At 45.0% G+C, this 18,926-nt stretch overlaps 1 protein-coding gene and 1 pseudogene across 4 annotated transcripts; both read right to left on the bottom strand.

Annotated features, from left to right (window-relative positions):
- Positions 1-1,088: 1,088 nt before the first annotated feature.
- On the bottom strand, positions 1,089-16,824 carry LOC139364579 (ABI gene family member 3-like). Of its 4 annotated transcripts, XM_071101436.1 has the most exons (12): positions 16,774-16,824; positions 16,426-16,641; positions 9,315-9,485; positions 6,603-6,782; positions 5,860-5,921; positions 5,176-5,277; positions 4,728-5,032; positions 4,130-4,255; positions 3,707-3,838; positions 3,199-3,294; positions 2,691-2,819; positions 1,089-2,511 (listed from the first exon to the last, which is right to left on the bottom strand). In XM_071101436.1, the coding sequence occupies exons 2-12, from the start codon at positions 16,555-16,557 to the stop codon at positions 2,345-2,347; spliced, it is 1,602 nt and encodes a 533-aa protein (XP_070957537.1). In that variant the 5' UTR covers positions 16,558-16,641; positions 16,774-16,824; the 3' UTR covers positions 1,089-2,344. The 4 variants fall into 4 exon arrangements, with proteins under 4 accessions (XP_070957537.1, XP_070957538.1, XP_070957539.1 ...); XM_071101437.1 differs by lacking the exon at positions 16,774-16,824 and having other exon boundaries at positions 5,176-5,274; positions 16,426-16,726; XM_071101438.1 differs by lacking the exons at positions 3,199-3,294; positions 3,707-3,838.
- Positions 16,825-17,445: 621 nt separating this feature from the next.
- Positions 17,446-18,613, bottom strand: LOC139423549 (Ig-like V-type domain-containing protein FAM187A; annotated as a pseudogene).
- Positions 18,614-18,926: the final 313 nt, after the last annotated feature.

Genomic DNA, 18,926 nt, shown 5'->3' with positions numbered 1-18,926 from the left:
GTTAAAAGAAATGTGCGGGGGTACAGTGTTGTCATGCCCTCTTCACGACTGTCTTGGTGTGTTTGGACCATGATAGCTTGTTGGTGATGTGGACACCAGGGAACTTGAAACACTGGACACACGTAAAACTTCATCTGAGTGAAGTGACTTCACTAGTGAAATCATGTTTTTCCACCACGGTCATAAACATGACTCAGGAAACAGTACCTTTGCCACACTCAGAACCAAATGTCAGCTACCAGAGACTAGTTGCACTTTAAAAGAAAGAGCGTTGCAACGAAAATGTCTTGTAAACTTCTGTCACCCTCAATTTGAATTGGTCAGTATCAAGACACAGGTAGTATCGGCATTCTACTGTAAAGCTGTGGTGTGTTTACATAAATAGGTTGTTTATGGCCGTCTGTGGCTTGATCGAGAGGCACTCACAGGTGATAGTATCTCATGTTAAGTCCACAGGTGGATAAAATCACAAGTGGATAAAAAAAACACAAGTGGAAGTGGAGTGAAAGAACAAGTTTCCAAAGAATAGCATAACTAACCGCACAGTCAGTGTGTACAACACAAAGAAGTCAACACCAAGAAGAACCTATTCAATTCAGTCTGTCCGAGTAGATATGTGTCCCACATTCATGCCAACAACGTTCTGTTGACCTATAGTCATATTATAAACATATAAATGTAAACATATAAATCCAAATGAACTTTATCTTACCTTAAATCCAGCAGGCCCCTTTCAGTGAACCTGGGAATTCAACGGAAATCAATAAGGACCTGAACCTATGTGTGAACATGTGTGTGTGTGTGTGTGTGTGAATATAGAAGACCTGAGTGTATGTGTACTGTAATGTCTGTGTGTCTTATCTGGCAAAGGGTGTGCTATTGAACTGAGGGTTAAGGTGACAGGTTTATAGCAATCCGTTTCTGTTTAAAGGCACAGTGTTACTGTATCATGTTGTCTTAGCATTAAAATAAGACCTATCGTTTCAGGCAACAAAATGACATGGACTTAGTTTGTTACTCCTCTTATAACGCTCTTCATGGCACACGCAGTAGTAGTCTTTTGTTCTATAGTTGGGAACTTGAGGAAGTTTGATTTGGAAAAGCTACGCATTTTATTGACAGACATGTAAAATGAAACATTGTTCAACCTCAAAGGATACACTAAACATCAAAAATGAAACTAACTGACCACATTAACAAGTTTAAAATCACTTTTACATTTCTCAATCTCATATGACCTCACTGCCAGTCAAATATGTTCACCTCGTAACAGAATTCATACACATATTTTCTCCGAGAATCGTCTCTATAATCCATATATTATTTCATCTGAGTTTGAATATTACAAAATATATTAGTGCAAGTCTAATTAAGAGACCAATATCATCCTGCAGAGCCAAAAACTGCAGCAGCAAACAGTGGCTGGTCACATTGACAAAAAAAACGGAAGCAACTTTACCACATTATACAGCGTTTAGGGCTTGTCCTACTGAGCACAACAGTAGCTCATATACTGGTACTTACAGTACTTGTAAAACAATACTGAACGGGACATAGAGCTATTGTATAACTTGCAAAGCATTTCCCAAGTATTCACTACCTTCAATGGTTAATAAGCAAGCTGACTTTTTATATTTGATCTAGTCTTGGATGAAAGATAGCAGGTATTAAGTCGTCCTACCTAGTGACCCTCTTGGTAATATATAACTAGCCCATCGCGCCATATAGTGGCTATATTTCAGAGTCCTGTCATCATTGCCTTATTTTCCGTTCATATTACTATGACCAGTAGGGGTCAGTAGAGGTCTTTCTACAGTTGACCACGTCCCCGTCAAGAAACAACTCAACAACCACTAGCCCCAAACTCTATACCTGACAGGCAATATGATTGAAATTCCACCTGGCCTATCAAAGGGACAGATAAAGCTACAATAGTTATTTCTTATACCAATGATGTGAGTATGTATGTTTACACCCGTTCAATTCTTCCTGATCAACATAAAGTGCCTAGGTAGACCTAGGGTTTAGGGTTAGGGGTTGTTTGTGGACAGAGCCGACTTTCACTTCATATTAAAAAGGTAGACTAAGCGAAATGACATTGCCACGAGCAGCACCACAGATATTGCGATAAGCGAGATGCACGACTCCGCTCTCACACGGTATCTGCGCACGTGCACGGGTGCGCTTCACGCTTTTACAACAAGGTAGCCACAAGACCAAAACAGAGGACAAGTTGAGCCTCTGGCTTCAAAACTCTTAGTTGTCGCGGAAATTGACCCACTGTGCTGTTTACTTTCTGCATATACGTCATATCGCTGAGTCTACCTTTAAGTGGTCTAATATCTTAGTTGGTGAAGGAATCTACGTAGTTCCCAGGGAAGAATCCCTCTACTCCGTTGAGCGTTCCCTCACACCAGCCGTCTTCATTCCTCTTGATCAGGTAGATGACTTCTCCCTCCTGGAACATCAGGTCGCCAGGCTTCCCTGAGTTGTAGCTGTACAGCGCCACCACTGGGAGGGAAAGTGAATTGCAATGAGACAACCAAGACACCACAGAAACACAGGCCAAATTTGAATGGTATTACTTGGTCAGACATTGAATAGGTACTGTAGAAGTATGCATGCAATTTGGGCCATGGCAGCATTTAGTAATTTATCCATTGGTGAATGTGCATGGAGAACTATCATACCTTTCTCTAAAAAGTCTGTAGGGCCAGTTGTGTCATAATCAGCAGGGGGAGGTAGGGGTGGCATGACGTCATCGAAGCCACCCACACTGTCGGTAAAAGGTGGAGGAGGCGGGGCTGGGATCACCAGATCTACAGGATTGGGCAAAAAGGCATATAAACCCAAACTGATAGGCTGCACCACTTCCCATACAAGTCATTCTTGTTCCAAAGTGTATCAAAACCACAGTGTATAACTTGTTCCCGAGGACTGTTTGAATCCATTTACAGTACCTAGCTTCTTTGAAACTATTTTCTCCACATAATGTGTTATCTGTTACATTGAAAAGCCAAAACAAAAGACGTTACCAACCCAGTGTCTGGCGCACTTCTAGAGGACAGGATCTGTCCATGGCTTTACCTTCCAACTCAGTAGACTCAACAGCAATAGCAGCAGCAGCAGTAGCAGTGATGCAGTAATTTGGACAGTGGCCTGGAGGGTGTATTGAGGTCTCACACAGTCTCCACTTACCCAGGTGATCAAGGCGGGCGGGCAGGCTGGACAGGGGGCTCAGCGACACGGGAGGGGCGAGAGGAGGAGGGTATGAAGGGGGAGGAGGGATCATGACTGAGCGGTGAGGTCACAGAGGGAGAGGTAGGAATGGGTGACGGAGAAAGGTAACATCAGATCAGCCAAAATGGGTCTTCAGAGGGGACTCCACATTTATTGAAATCTATTTACTGGTTGAACCTTTATATAACCAGGCAAGTCAGTTAAGAACAAATAGTTAGTTACAATGACGGCCCAAATGCTAACGCCGGCACTAAGCTAACACTATTGCTTAAGCAAGGCTTGAACTTTCATCATGCATCATAAACCTAAACAACGGTGGTGTAATATTAAACCAGTTTCGCATTAGCCATGTTCAGCTCCTCATGAACTAATGATTGGTATATTAATACTAAGTCATGAGGCCATATTGGACTACAGCCAGGGGGCAGGACCTGGGATGCGGGGGGGGTTGCCAAAGTGGCCTTACGTGATTGGATGGTTGGCAGGAAGAGCGAGCGAGTGTAGAGCGAGCGAGAGCTAGGGCCCGTGCGGACCCTGAGGGACATGGAGCGCGAGCTGGGGGGGTGACGACGTACACGAGGCCGCCTGGGCTGCAGAGCTGAGCCGGAGAGAGACAGGTCACAGGTCAAAGGTCAAGAAGAAGCAGACAGATATAAGGACAGGAAAACACCAAAGATCAGCATCAGCGAGCATGCTCTGCATAGACAGACAGACAAACAGACAAACCCCAGACAGACAGCTAAACTAAACAAACAGATAAGCAACATTTCAACAAATCAGATCCTTTACGGCATTAGAAATGGATGCGAGGTCTCATTCAAGAGTCCTTTCAAAACCAATTGTTGAAAGACCATTAAAAGTACAGTGTGACACATTCCGCTCCTTTCACCTTCATCCACTTCATCACTCGGTGGAGGGGGCGGGTCAGGGAGCTCCAGGCCCTCACTGGCTGGTGGCGGGAGAGGCTCGTCAGATGGTGGTGGCATTGGGGGCGGGAAGCCGTTCTCTTCAGCCACTGAGAAAAGAGAATATTAATTGAAGAATATCTGCTTAAGTTGATATTCAGCGTTTCATACCGTGTGAAATCAGTAACACAATCATGCAACTAAGGGAGAAAAAAAAAGGATCTATTTCTTAGTATCACAGTGCAGGCACAAGTATCACAGTTCCTGGTTTCCTGCCTCTAGACGAGTCAGCATGCGCATTTCTCTGGGTGTCTGTCTGCACGCAATGTGTTCTCATTTCCTCTCCTACACTGTGCTGTGCAGTGTGCTAAAGCTGTCTCACAGTGTGGGAAACACAAAAAACAAGCGATATTTCCCGCCAGGGTGTTATATTGAGTGTGATATTCAGTTTAAGACATGTTACTGTACTTTAGTTACTCATACAATACGTTTACAGTCAATTACTAACAGTATGTACGCTAGTCACAAATAGTTTGTAAAAATGTATGCAAATTCATAATGAAATGTGATACAGACACTTACCAGTCTCCAGTGGGGGTGGGGCAGGGGGAGGGGGGATGCAGGCTAGGCTGGTATGGGCAGGTTCAGGGGTGCTGGTTGTGGTGGTGGGGGCCAGCGGAGGGACATCCAGAGAGGAGGCAGGAGGCGCCATGGGAGGAGGAGGAAGAGGGGCCGCAGCTGTCATGGCGGCGTCACCATCCTCCATCAGAGACAGGGGCGGTGGTGGGGGCGGGGCCTCCTCCAGCAGGGTGGTGATGATGTCAGAGTCGGGTGACGCGGGCCAGCCGGGGACCACGGGGGGAGGCACGGCCTTGCCGAAGCTGGACCTGTTACAGGAGGGGAGGGCAACGTCAAAGTGAGCTAGAGGTATATTTCCATGTCTGGTTGGAGATATTCTACAGTGTTTGGTAGTAAGTGTCAAAGCTTACATGTGTACAGTAAAACTGTGTTTCCAGTAAGTGTTTTTTACCCAATGGAGCGATCATTGAGAGATGTGAGGGACGCCCCTCGAGACAGAGAGGGGGCTATGGGACACTGGACAGGCTCTGGGGGTGCTCTGGAAGTGCTCCTGCTGAAAACACACACACAGCCCTTAAGCGTCACATAGCATTATCACAAATGCTGGCACTTGGACATCACACAGACCAGCTCTATCAACTCTATCACTCGCGCACAATGACAGTGAGACGTTGTACTCTTCTCTCGCGAAACAGTTTAAATATGCTACTCGGTGCAAATGACACCTGCATTTGATTTCTATACTTCCTGGTTTGTTCTTGGCATAATCACAATGTGAAAGCTCTGTAATCGCTCTCTCCTGTCCACAGTAAATCTCCCTCTGGCTGAATGTCATTCAACCCCCGACTGAATGAACACAACAAACATGACTGGACAGGAGGTGTGGTTAGCCATGAATACATTCCCCAATCCTACCCACAAGCTCACACAAATTATTTTAAACATTTATTTTGCTGATGTTTCTGGTCTCGAATAAAAGTTGAACAAGGGGTTTTCGTGGACCACTGAGCACAGAGGATGTGCGGAAACTAGGCTTCCTGTCCGAAGGACTTTTACAGGAAGTGAAACAGTTACAGTTAGAATGGTAGTGTGAGAGCAGAGCAATCACATGGAGTCAGCTGTGTCAGCATCATACCTGATTGTGCCGCCATGTTTGCGTTTTGATGACCCTGCTTTCCCCATCAGCTTACCAGAATCCTGTGGGGATGCGGTGAGACAGAGCGATAGATAGAGAGAGAGAAAGAGAGAGAGAGAGAGACAAAGGGAGAGCAGAGTGAAAAGGAAGAGGTCGTTTATGTGTGTGTGTGTGTGTGTTGTAGATGAGCGAATTGTGTTGGAGCATCAATGAAGCGGCTGAGCCTTGGCAGCACTAATTAGTGTGTCTAGCCATTTTCCCACGGTGCACAGTGGCTGGCTGGCTGCTTGTTCTGTGTGTGTGTGTGTGTGTGTGTGTGTGTGTGTGCGTGCGTGCGCTAATCGAGGTCAGCCTTACGCAACAAGCTGCTCCTCTCTAACTGGATGTGGTGTAGACGAGAGGCAGGGTGGTAAAAACAGAAATCATGGCTGCTGCCTATCTGCATCTTAAACGGCTTGTCTTGAGAGCTAAGGAAACCTACGGAGCCTTTGGACTCCAACCACAGTACCCTGGTGACAGGTTTTAAAAAGCCGTTTTCACCAAAGAGAAATTACATTTCCACATCAGTAATTTCCAGCATTACTATTGAATATTGATTGCAACATACAGTAGTGTACAGTTCTGTAGCTGTATAGTAAGACACGTGCAGGGAAAGTATTTGCGCCTTTGGCCTTTTTAATGTCCTGGGAATGTGAGGTAAAACATGTGAGTAATTGCGCTTGAACTTGAACACTCAGTCTCACCTTCATGCCATGTCCCAGTGTGTCCAGGTCAGAGTAGGCGATGGGACTACGGGTGTACTTGGGTTTGGGCTCCTTGCCTGTTGCCGGGGGGATTATTTTGTGACTGCGGGGAACCCTCTTGGCTGTGGTGAAAGCCCCGATCTCTCTCCGGGCCACCTTCTCTCTGTGCATGTCCACTGTCTGCAAGACAAGGGGCAGAGGATGTGCTATTCTTAATTCCTTCCCTCTGGTAAATCTTTTTTTTTTTTCAAAATACAAAATAATCCATACAGGATGGAATAGCGTGGTACCCTTTCTCTGGCAACATCATTGGCTCAATATAGCTCATAAACGAAAGTGGTAATATTCTCAAACCCTCTTTCAAGTGAGCCCTATCATTTAGTATACAGTTGTCAGGGACCCTTCACGGGTGCCAGCAGACAATGGAGGACATCAATCAGAGGTTCGCAGGAAGGAACGCTCAGAACAGAGAACATTGGGGTCTTTCATTCCATCCCAGCCCCAATGATGCTCTGTGTTGAAGGTCAAATTTCACCCTGTAGCCCCTCAACCCACTCACCCCTCCACCCCCAACCCCCTCCTCAGGTGAACTGGTTCTGTATGATAATGCTGGGCACGGAGCATGCAGGAATGCCTGGGGTCTGTGCCAGCTTTTGGGGACAGTGGGCTACAGAGAGGGGGGGGGGGAAGGGGTGCAGCGGGGAACAGTGGGGCTACAGAGAGGTGGATGGGGGGGCAGCGGGGGACAGTTGTGCTGGTGTAAGAGAGTAAGCTGGGTGTACTGGGGATGGAGAATTCTGCTATTCTGCATGGAAGAAGGCCAGGGTCCCCAAAGAGTCCCTGGAAACCAGCCCAGATCAGCGAAGAGGCAGACCCTGCAGCTTTCATATGCTGAGCACCAGGTGTAAGGAGATGAGGGGGAGGAAGGAAGGGATGGTGGGGTGGAGGGAGGGGTAGAAGGGTAGAGGATAAGGAGGGGTAGAGGAAAAGGAGGAAGAGAGGGAGGGGGAAAGGAATAAAGACAATTGGCACAGTGGGTACCATTGACACTCAGAGAACCCTGCTGATCTAGGTGCAACAACGCATCAACCCGGACGGAGGGTGACTCATGAAATCAAATTTCCTTTTTTTGTGCCCCTTCAGTCCAGTCACTAACTCTGATGGGCCTCCTCATTCTAAAGCCTGGGTTCAAGCAAGCAAATCTTCCTTTTTAGCATGCTAACCAGTGAAGGCGCCTGAGAAGAGGAAGGGGAGGACCATCCTCCTCAGTGAATTTGATCAAAATAAAAATAGTGAAACACCAAAAAAGTTATCCTTTTTAAATAAATGAAACTATGCTAAATATATTAATGTCACCAAATAATTGATTAAAACACACTGTTTTGCAATGAAGGTTTACGGTAGCCTCAACAACACTCTGTAGGGTGGCACCATGGAGTAATCAGAGGACAGCTGGCTTCCGTCCTGCTCTGGGTACATTGACTTCAATACAAAACCTAGGAGGCTCGTGGTTCTCACCCCCTTCCATAGACTTACACAGTAATTATGACAACTTCTGGAGGACGTCATCCTACCTATCAGAGCTCTTGCAGCATGAACTGACATGTTGTCCACCCAATCAAAGGATCACAGAATGAATCTAGAGCTAGCTATATTGAATTGTTGTTTTTTTCACTTTCACTTACTTAGCAAGCAAATGCAGCTAACTAGTTTAGCCTACCAAACAACTGGCTCAAACAGATTGGGATGCTATGTTAGTTAGCTGGCTATGGCTATCCAACACAAGAACTCTTCCAAGTTAAGGTAAGCTTTTGGTTTTATAAATGTTTTGCAACCGGGGCTTGCCAGTGTGCTAAACTGCTTGCTGCTGACTGTACACTGTAGTGCATGATTGTAGTGGGTTTACTAACGTGTTAGTTCTAGTAGCTATGTTGACTATGAAAATTTGGTAACGATGATCTAGGCTGTGTTTAGCGGTTAGCAGTTATGAAAAGAAGGTTTGGCTTCTGATGACAGTTGATGTGTTCTGCACTGAAGTCCACAAGTAAAGGGGAAATGTGAGAGGAGGAGATTACATAGATGCAGATTACATATACAAAGAGAAAAGTGATCATGCTGTTTGTGAGTGGCTGCTATGAGAGTAAACGGTGTTTGCGTGTGATCAGGGGTGTAGAAATTCCACCGATTCTGTTGAAAAACTTTTCGTAAACGGAAGCAAACGGAACTAAACGGGTACAAAGATTCCTGAATTTGTCCTATAGAAACTCTTGTTTGCAACTGTTGGACTAATGATAAGCTAGATACAGGCAAGGGTGTGCAAGGCAGTATTGAATGTATTAATGTCTGTCACCTTGACTATTCAAATTTCTCTCGACCTGTGCACCTACGTTGTAAACTCTCATTCATAGGCTAAGTTGTAGCAACCTCATGATGCGTATAGGGAACATTTGAGTATCGTGTAGTAGCCTAAACCTAGCGATGTTACATTGAGCTGGGTGAATGGAATATGAATGACAGTCATCCAATATCCTGTAATAGAAATTAGTCCACGCTCATAAAAAAAAGAAAAACCTTACCTTAAACGGCACCGACCACCACTGCTGCTAACATCCACATGCTTGTGTTCTCTTCCTGAAACTGAATCGTGGCCTAACCCACAAGTGTGTATGGAGACATGCTAGTGACAAAAAAAAAAGTGTGGAGATTATGTACCTGTCCGATGAGGTTGACAGAAGACTCCATGTGTCTGAGCTGGGAGTTCTGTGCGTCTAGCAGCTTGAGGACGTTGGAGGCCAGGGTGCTGATCTGGTAGGCCACACTGGCCAGAGACTGGGTGGTAAAGTTCTTAGTCTCCTCCAGGGCCTTGACCGCATCCGCACCTGCCTAATGTGAGGGAGAGCGAGAAAAAAAGAGAGAGGGAGAGGAAGAGAGAGACAGAGAGCGAGACACGGGGAGACAGTCGTGAAAAAAGGATGCTCATGTCACAAATATAGTATGATAACTTGGGGATCATAACAACCATGATAATAATAGCATGTGATTTTGACATTGACAATGTGAGATGAGATTTTTCAGAGTTATATGTCATAGGATTCTGTTGACGTGTCTGAGAAGAGCAGTGCAATAAGACCTCTCACTTCCTCCTCACACAGTAGAATGCCTTCCTGATCTAATTCTCCCATAATATCAAAATACACACACACAGTCTTTGACAGCTCAGTGCTGAACACATTACCCCTTCTTTTTTTTTTAGATAGACAGTGAAAGCACCTATTTACTAGCCTGGAAGAAACAGCCTGAGCGCTGCGTTCACAATTCTATTTCATTTTGTGGTGAATGTACACAGCAATTTCTCTGTTCAATCAACACTGACAGTGTTAAGTTTAACACTGGGAAAGTGTCTATACAGGTCCAGACTTTTGAGCGTTAAATTAACACTGAGCTTAGTGCTGACCCTGTTAGTGTTATACAATAACACCTCATAAAGAATTTCTAACCATTACACTAATAGGTCTGTATCTCTTGACAAGGTCATTCAGCGTTGGACATTATGAGTCACGGTAGTTGCCACGTGCTCTTTTGTACAGTTTTACAAAGACTTCAGGAATAGCAGCAGATGTGCTCAGAATTTAATTAACATAACCATAGACCACTTTTTTTAAAAACCTTTATTTAACTAGGCAAGTCAGTTAAGAACAAATTCTTATTTTCAATGACGGCCTAGGAACAGTGGGTTAACTGCCTGTTCAGGGGCAGAACAACAGCCTTTTCAGCTCGGGGGTTTGAACTTGCAACCTTTCGGTTATTAGTCCAATGCTCTAACCACTAGACTACCCTGCCACCCCCAATTAAATTGAGAAGCGGCAAGTATCCTAGTGGTAGAGCGTTGGGCCAGTAACTGAAAGGCTGCTGGATCGAATCGCTGAGCAGACAAGGTAAAAATCTGTCTGAACAAGGCAGTTAACCCACTGTTCCCTGGACCCCGAAAATGTCGATTAAGGCAGCCCCCTGCACCTCTCTGATTCAGAGGGGTTGGGTTAAAGGCGGATGACACATTTCAGTTGTACAACTGACTAGGTATCCCCCTTAAATTTATACAAAACTTCTACCCACAGATGGCCAAAAAGAAGTCATTCAAAGCCACTAAGCCATGACCCCAAAATAATTTCAGTGTTATATCAATCAAATATATTTATAAAGCCCTTTTTTACATCAGCCGATGTAATGACTATTTGTTAGTGACAGAGACATGATTGTTAAATTCGTTCATTCTCAGTCCTGTGGACTTCACTGAGTTCCTACTGTTAAACTGTTTAGGACAATACATTCAATTCAGAATATCATAAGGACTTACTTTGAGGGCCATGTTTCACCCCAAAACAGTGGTGTTATGAACCTTCTGGTGTACAGGCCACATCAGGCCTGCAAGTCACATTATGCTGGCTTGCAAAGTGCTATGTAATTCCTATTGGAATCCAGCCAGAGTTAGGACAGCCAACAGTTGGAATTTTTATTCACCTGCAACCCGCATTCAGAATGACTACCAGGGTTAGGAACATTGATAAAGGAGCCCACCTAAACCCTTTAAACTGGAACAACTATTTCAGTGATTGGATTACCGGTAGTTGAGAAAACTGTATGCTATTTATCTTTGTGTAGCACAAGATTAATAAATCAAGAAATGAACATGCAAAAACACAGATACTAAAGACAATCCCCCAAAATTGAGCTGCAGTGGAGCATGCTGGGAAATCACAGAATGACTCACACTCAACACTGGTTCTTAACATCAACACTGGGGTTATTTTACACCACGAGAGTTAATTTCACTCGTGAATCAATACTGAGAAATCAACACTGGGTAACACTGTCCAGTTTGCTGTGTTGCGATCAGACAGGTTCCAGCAGGCTACCTACAGTATTTAGAGCATCACCTAACAACTAGGTTGACAAAAGACTGCACACGCCTGCCATAGAGCATGAGGAAGTAGAGCCTACCCTTAAATGTGCACTCCTTCACACTCACATAGAAATGGGCACATATACTGTACACGCTCACTTTACATATACTGTACACGCTCACTTTACACTTCACATATACTGTACACGCTCACTTAACATATACTGTACACGCTCACTTTACACTTCACATATACTGTACACGCTCACTTTACATACTGTACACGGTCACTTCACATACTGTACACGCTCACTTTACACTTCACATATACTGTACACGCTCACTTTACATATACTGTACACGCTCACTTTACACTTCACATACTGTACACACTCACTTTACACTTCACATACAGTACACGCTCACTTTACACTTCACATACTGTACACGCTCACTTTACACTTCACATACTGTACACGCTCACTTTACACTTCACATATACTGTACACGCTCACTTTACACTTCACATACTGTACACGCTCACTTTACACTTCACATACTGTACACGCTCACTTTACATATACTGTACACGCTCACTTTACACTTCACATACAGTACACGCTCACTTTACACTTCACATACTGTACACGCTCACTTTACACTTCACATACAGTACACGCTCACTTTACACTTCACATACAGTACACGCTCACTTTACACTTCACATACTGTACACGCTCACTTTACACTTCACATACAGTACACGCTCACTTTACACTTCACATACAGTACACGCTCACTTTACACTTCACATATACTGTAGACGCTCACTTTACACTTCACATACTGTACACGCTCACTTTACACTTCACATATACTGTACACGCTCACTTTACATATACTGTACACACAGATGCACAGAGACTTCCTGTGTTACTTGCTGTGCTCAGATGAACACCATTTCTCTCTCAGACTCGAATGCCCGACAGAGACACGCGTCACACGCAGGCACAACCAATTAGAATGCACTCAATTGTGTTTCTCTTCACAATGAAACGCTCTCTTTACACTGAAATATTTGAAGGAGATGGGTTGTTCACCAGAAGTGCACTTCTTCCTGCTCATCTCGACAATGCCCAATCTAGCAGCATCACTCTCCCAGGGTGCACACTGGATTAGAATACAAGCACCGAAATGCTCCTTGTCACTTTAGTAAGCTTTCAAGAGGAGTATGAGTACTTCTGACTACGTAAACTCATCTGTTCCTCTTTCTTTGACAGGAATGTTTCTTAATGTATACTGAACAAAAATATAAATGCTGCATGCAACAATTTGATTTTTTTTTGCTGAGTTACAGTTCATATAAGGAAATCAGTCAATTGAAATAAATGAATTAGGCCCTAATCTATGGATTTCACATTACTGGGAATACAGATATGCATCTGTTGGTCACAGATACCTTAAAAAAAAGGTAGGGTCGTGGATCAGAAAACCAGTCAGTATCTGGTGTGATCACCATTTTCCTCATGCAGTGCGACACATCTTCGCATAGAGTTAATCAGGCTGTTGATTGTGGCCTGTGGAATGTTGTTCCACTCCTCTTCAATGGCTGTGTGAAGTTGCTGGATATTGGCGGGAACTGGAACATGCTGTCATGGACGTCAATCCAGAGCATCCCAAACATGCTCAATGGGTGACATGTCTGGTGAGTATGCAGGCCATGGAAGAACTGGGACATTTTCAGCTTCCAGGAATTGTGTACAGATCATTGCGACATGGGGCCAAGTATTATCATGCTGAAACATGAGGAGATGAATGGCACGACAATGGGCCTCAGGTTCTCGTCACGGTATCTCTGTGCATTCAAATTGCCATTGATGAAATGCAATTGTGTTTTTTGTCCGTATCTCATGCCTGCCCATACCATAATCCACTGCTACCATGGGGCACTCTGTTCACAAAGTTGACATCAGCAAACCACTCACTTACACGACACCATACACGTGGTCTGCGGTTGTGAGGCCAGTTGGACAAAGCACCAAATTCTCTAAAATGACATCGGAGATTCCTTTTCATTAACATTAAATTATCTGGCAACAGCTCTGGTGGAGATTCCTCCAGTCAGCATGCCAATTGCACGCTCCCTCAAAACTTGAGACATCTCTGACATTGTCTTGTGTGAAAAAACGGCACATTTTAGAGTGTCATTTTATTGTCCCCAGCACAAGGTGCACATGTGTAAGCTGTTTAATCAGATCCTTGATATGCCACACATGTCCGGTGGATGGATTATTTTGACAAATGAGAAATGCTCAAGTGCCAAAATGTCCCTCCATCCACCCTCTGTGACTTCTAGGAAGATTTTAACCCACTAACTCCCCCCCCCCCAAAAAAAAAAAATACTGCCAAGTTTAAAACATTATTGTAAAGCCCTAGTTATTACTTTGCTTTGACAAAGTTATTTCTGAATATTATTTATTTAACGTGATTAGTGATTAATTTAAGTCCGTGTTTTCTGGTGAAAAACTGAGCGTGTTGAGCATAACACCTCCACCCCGTTACCATTAGATAGACAGGCTAGAAATGTTTTAACAATTGAAAGGTTGTTGTGGATCTTGCATTCAATTGTCCTTCCATGTTGCACACAACAAGATTCCATTCCCTTTGTCACAGGGGGATTCATGGCAGATTTAACTAGGAATTAGCAGTTGGAGGGTCGTTCAAGTGGATATTTCCCAGATGTGGTAAATTCCCATTTCCCACTTGGTTACGAAAGCACCATAACACTGCTAAAAATCCACTGTAGAGCCGGTTGTCGTAAGAACTGGACCAAGGCGCAGAGCACGTAGAGTTCCACATCTTTATTATCAAGTAAAACTTAAGCAATTTAAAAAAAATAAAAATAAACAAACAAAACGTGACTAGGTGATGCACAAACACAAAATAAAATCCCACAAACACAGGTGGGAAAAATAGCTACTTAAATATGATCCCCAGTTAGAGGCAACGATTACCAGCTGCCTCTAATTGGGAACCAAACCAAAACACCAAGATAGAAATTTTAAACTAGAACACCCCCTCGTCACACCCTGACCTACTACACCATAGAGAAACATGGGCTCTCTATGGTCAGGGTGTGACAATAGTAGTATAGTAATAGCATAAACACTCATTGGAAGCACAAGACACAGACCTACACTTTGACATACTGTGGCCGTTGTACAGTTTTCATTTAAATCGGGCACTTTTATTTTATTTTCATTATTTAACTACGCTGAAGAGAGGCACTTGTTTTACCACTTGAGATAGGAAAACATTTTTCATGAAGTTGAATATGTGCTGTTAATCACAGAATGTTAAAATTTTGTGAAATCAAACATTGTTTTTGACTCACCATCACAATTTCAATTATATCACTGCAACAGTTTTGGTTTGGTGGCCCAAAAAATGATCTCCATTGATCAATACGTAAAGAGTAATTTAAGAAGCCGAATTAAGAACCACTTTGGCCACGCTGTAGCCTATACTCTTAGAATTAGTGGTGATTCGAGGAACCCCATGGATTTGCAAGGAACCTTTGCGAGTAAATGGCTCATATTTGCACCTTCGGTTATTTGAGGGGTTCTTGGAGGAACCTTGAATGGTTCAATGTAGCAACACATTTATGGTGGAACAATATACAATGTATTTATTATTAAAAAAGGTTGAACCCCTCCCATCACAAAAAGATTCCGGGTTGAACATTTACACAGGAGTTCCTCGAAGACCCTTCTCAGAGGGGTTCCTCAAGGAACCTTTTCGAACTGGAAAGGTTCCGCCGGTGTGGCGACCCAAAAGGTTCTTCCAGGCACGTTTACTTCTAAGAGTGTACACGCTTCGGAAAAAAAAGGTGTTATCTCGAACCTAAAAAGGTTATTCGGCTATCCCCATAGCAGAACCCTTTGAAGAACCATTTTTGTGCATTGGTGCAGGTAGCGTTGTCCTGGCATCCGCCAAACCCAGATTCGTATGTCGGACTGCCAGATGGTGAAGCGTGAGTCATCATTCCAAAGAACACATTTCCACTGCTCAAGAGTCCAATAGTGGCGAGCTTTACACCACTCCAGCTGACGCTTGGCATTGCGCATGGTGATCTTAGGTTTGTGTGCGGCTGCTTGACCATGAAAACCCATTTCATGAAGATCACGACAAACAGTTCTTGTGCTGATGTTGCTTCCAGAGGCAGTTTGCAACCGAGGACAGACGATTTTTACGCGCTATGGGCTACAGCACTCGGCCATCCCGTTCTGTGAGCTTGTGTGGCCTACCACTTCACAGCCATTGTTTCTCTTAGACGTTTCCACTTCACAATAACAACACTTACAGTTGACCGGGGCAGCTCCAGCAGGGCAGACATTTGACAGAACTGACTTGTTGGAAAGGGTGCATCTAATGACAGTGCCACATTGAAAGTCACCAAGATATTTAGTGAGGCCATTCTACTTCCAATGTTTGTCTATGGGGATTGCATGGCTGTGTACTCGATTTTATACACCTGTCAGCAATGGGTGTGGCTGAAATATGCGAATCCACTAATTTGAAGGGGTGTCCACATACTCTTGGATATATAGCTTATGTTGAAATGTATATTATTTTTCTCATTGGATATGCTGTGTGATAACATTTGTGTTATGGAATGAGCTGAAAGATTCACCCATTCTCTTTCACTATTTTGACGGATCGAATAATAATGTCGGGCCTAGATTTGAATAGCCTACTCTCGTTGCTGTGAAGTTAACCGTACTGTGGGCCATTTGTTCAACTGTACAAGTAATTGATAGGCTATGGCATGTCTACTAGCTACGGCATAATTTAGGCAGTGTCCTAACACTGACGTAGTTATACATTAACTATGCGATGTCTGCACTAAACTTCCAATCTCACCTGCAGGTAGTTGCTCTCGCAGTATTCAGCCACCTTCATCAGGTTGTCGTAGTTGTCCAACAGGGCTCGTCTCGCCGACGGAGCCTCCTGGAAGATTTGTGTAATTTCATCAGTACAGCTCTGGTCCTTCATGATTCCCCTTTGCGCGCAACTGTCTTCTTTGGAAACCCGTGGCGACTGAAACCTCTCCGTGAGGCACTTGTGGGAACTTGTAAGCTGAAGAAAAAAAAATCACTTTATAAGTCCAGCACGCAGAGACATCATCACTTTGCAGAAGCAGTACCAAAAGTCGGGCTGGAGATTCTCCCGTCTTGCATTACCAAAAAAAAGAGAAGCTGGTTTACTTACCACTTGACTGTGTGTGTCGTGTAGCTCACTTGATCTTCCTCTTTCTGCAACGCCTTGACATTTGCAAGGCGTAGCTGCTGATGGTGTGTATAACGCAATAAAGCCTTTGATGTTGCATCTCACGTGAACCTGCCGCGGAAAATCAGTGCGCATAATAAATAGGCCTAATGTGTGCAATTTATCCCTAAATGATCTCTTTAAAACCAGTGAGTAATGACAATAAAGCTTCTTTTTTTAAAGGTATGCATGTCAGTTTAGCCTACGGTAAAACATGGCTTAAAAGAAAAAGTAACAGGCTTCGAGCTGTCAGCATCATAGGCGTCCCCATTGGCATCCAGGCTAATGCACTAGTGCCACCTATTGGCTATCAGGCAAACATCCAATAGAGTAGGCAATAGCAGAAGTTTTTGGACACATGTTCCTACATCATTAGCACACTTTATTAACACACTTTCTTTCTTTAGCTTAGAGTTAGATCAAATGGAAGTAGAGGCAATTCTACATTTCACAAAATGATTTATTCAAAATAACTCAACAAATAAATCTCACCAAGTGTCAAGCACACCTCAAGTATTTGGCTACTTTTGGTCTTACTGTGCGCCAAGTATACTTCAACAGCACTATCAAAACAAATATCCCCAGTCATCCACCCATAGTAGAGGAGAATAATCCTCAGGGCATAAGAGACTCGGAGTCAGAGAGCAGACGCTTGCAGCCCAGATGGTAGTAAACACCCAGCCTGATCTCAGCAGCCCTCTTCCCCTGGATCCAGCAGGACCCTCTGTCCTCCTGTGTTGCTGGGCTGCAGTGCAGGTGGTGGCCTGTGTCTATGAACAGACGGGAGGTCTCATTCAGGCCCTCCATGTAGTGGGAGACAGAGTCCTAGAGCCTTGGCTACCACGTGCTGAGGTTTGGCCCCAGGGCAGGAGAGGATGAGTGGGGTGTCCACTGGGTGGTTGTGGTTGTAGACAGGGGCCCCTGGAGCTTCTGGCTCATTAAGGCCCAGGAACTTCAGAAGGGCCTGGTGTTCTGGCTGGGGGATGGACCAGGGGGGGGGGGGGGGATCTGGCAGCTCCTCACCCCCAGCTCTGCCCCCTGGTGGTTGGCCTGGGTGAGGCCAAAGCGTTGGGGCACAGCGGAGGAGCCACATGCCACCGTCTGAGATGTCCACCTGTAGCTCACGTGGAGGTAGTCACTCTTCACGTAGCAGAGCCCTACGCGGGTCTGCTCGCCCCAGACGCCATAGCGGTCGCACATGGACCATGGCCACACGGACCATGACCATGGCCAGTAGAGTGGAAGATCCTGGTTGGATCTCGAAGCTGCCCTAGCTGCCACCTCTGCTACTCTCCCCCGTATCTGGGCACAACTCCAAGGAACCCTGTGAGCCTCTTGGGCATCCACATCATAAGCATAGAAGAAGACCCCCATTGGTCCTCCCACAGAGGCAGTGGTCCGAGTTTTCCTTCTGGGCCCTGAGGATGAGCAGGCTGAAGAGGCGGATGGAGAACCTGCTCCGGAGGTGCCCTCCCCGGACCACTTTGGATGAGTCTACCACAGAGGTGCCCTGGAAGTCAGTGAGGGCCCTGGTGTCCGGGCTGCCCAGCTGTATCTGGTAGTACCGCACCACAGAGTGGATCTCCTCAGGCTTACAGTGACAGGGCAGCTCTATGGTCATGTCAGCCAAGTAGGCAGCGTTGTCAAACACAAGGAAGGCAGGATGGGCCCTCCTGGCAAAAATGTCCTCCTTGTCTTCAGGGGCCTCATAGGTAGACAGGAGGGAGAAAGAGAGGGTCTGGGGGAGGTGTAGCAACAGAGACTGGTGTTTTATAGGGACCATCATGTCCCTAGCCCCATTGTTGTCATCTTCAAGTTATCCTTAGCCTATGTAACGAATGTGAAACGGCTAGCTTAGTTAGCGGTGTGCGCTAAATAGCGTTTCAATTGGTGACGTCACTTGCTCTGAGACCTTGAAGTAGTAGTTTCCCTTGCTCTGCAAGGGCCGCGGCTTTTGTGGAGCGATGGGTAACGATGCTTCGTGGGTGTCAGTTGTTGATGTGTGCAGAGGGTCCCTGGTTCGCGCCCGGGTATGGGCGAGGGGACGGTCTAAACTTATACTGTTACACCTATCTAGATATGCTATGAAAGGGCCA

The sequence above is a fragment of the Oncorhynchus clarkii genome, chromosome 13 (genome assembly GCF_045791955.1).
Source record: "Oncorhynchus clarkii lewisi isolate Uvic-CL-2024 chromosome 13, UVic_Ocla_1.0, whole genome shotgun sequence".
NCBI lineage: Eukaryota > Metazoa > Chordata > Actinopteri > Salmoniformes > Salmonidae > Oncorhynchus > Oncorhynchus clarkii.
The sequence above is the reverse complement of the archived record's forward strand: the minus strand, read 5'-3'. Positions and strand labels throughout refer to the sequence as shown.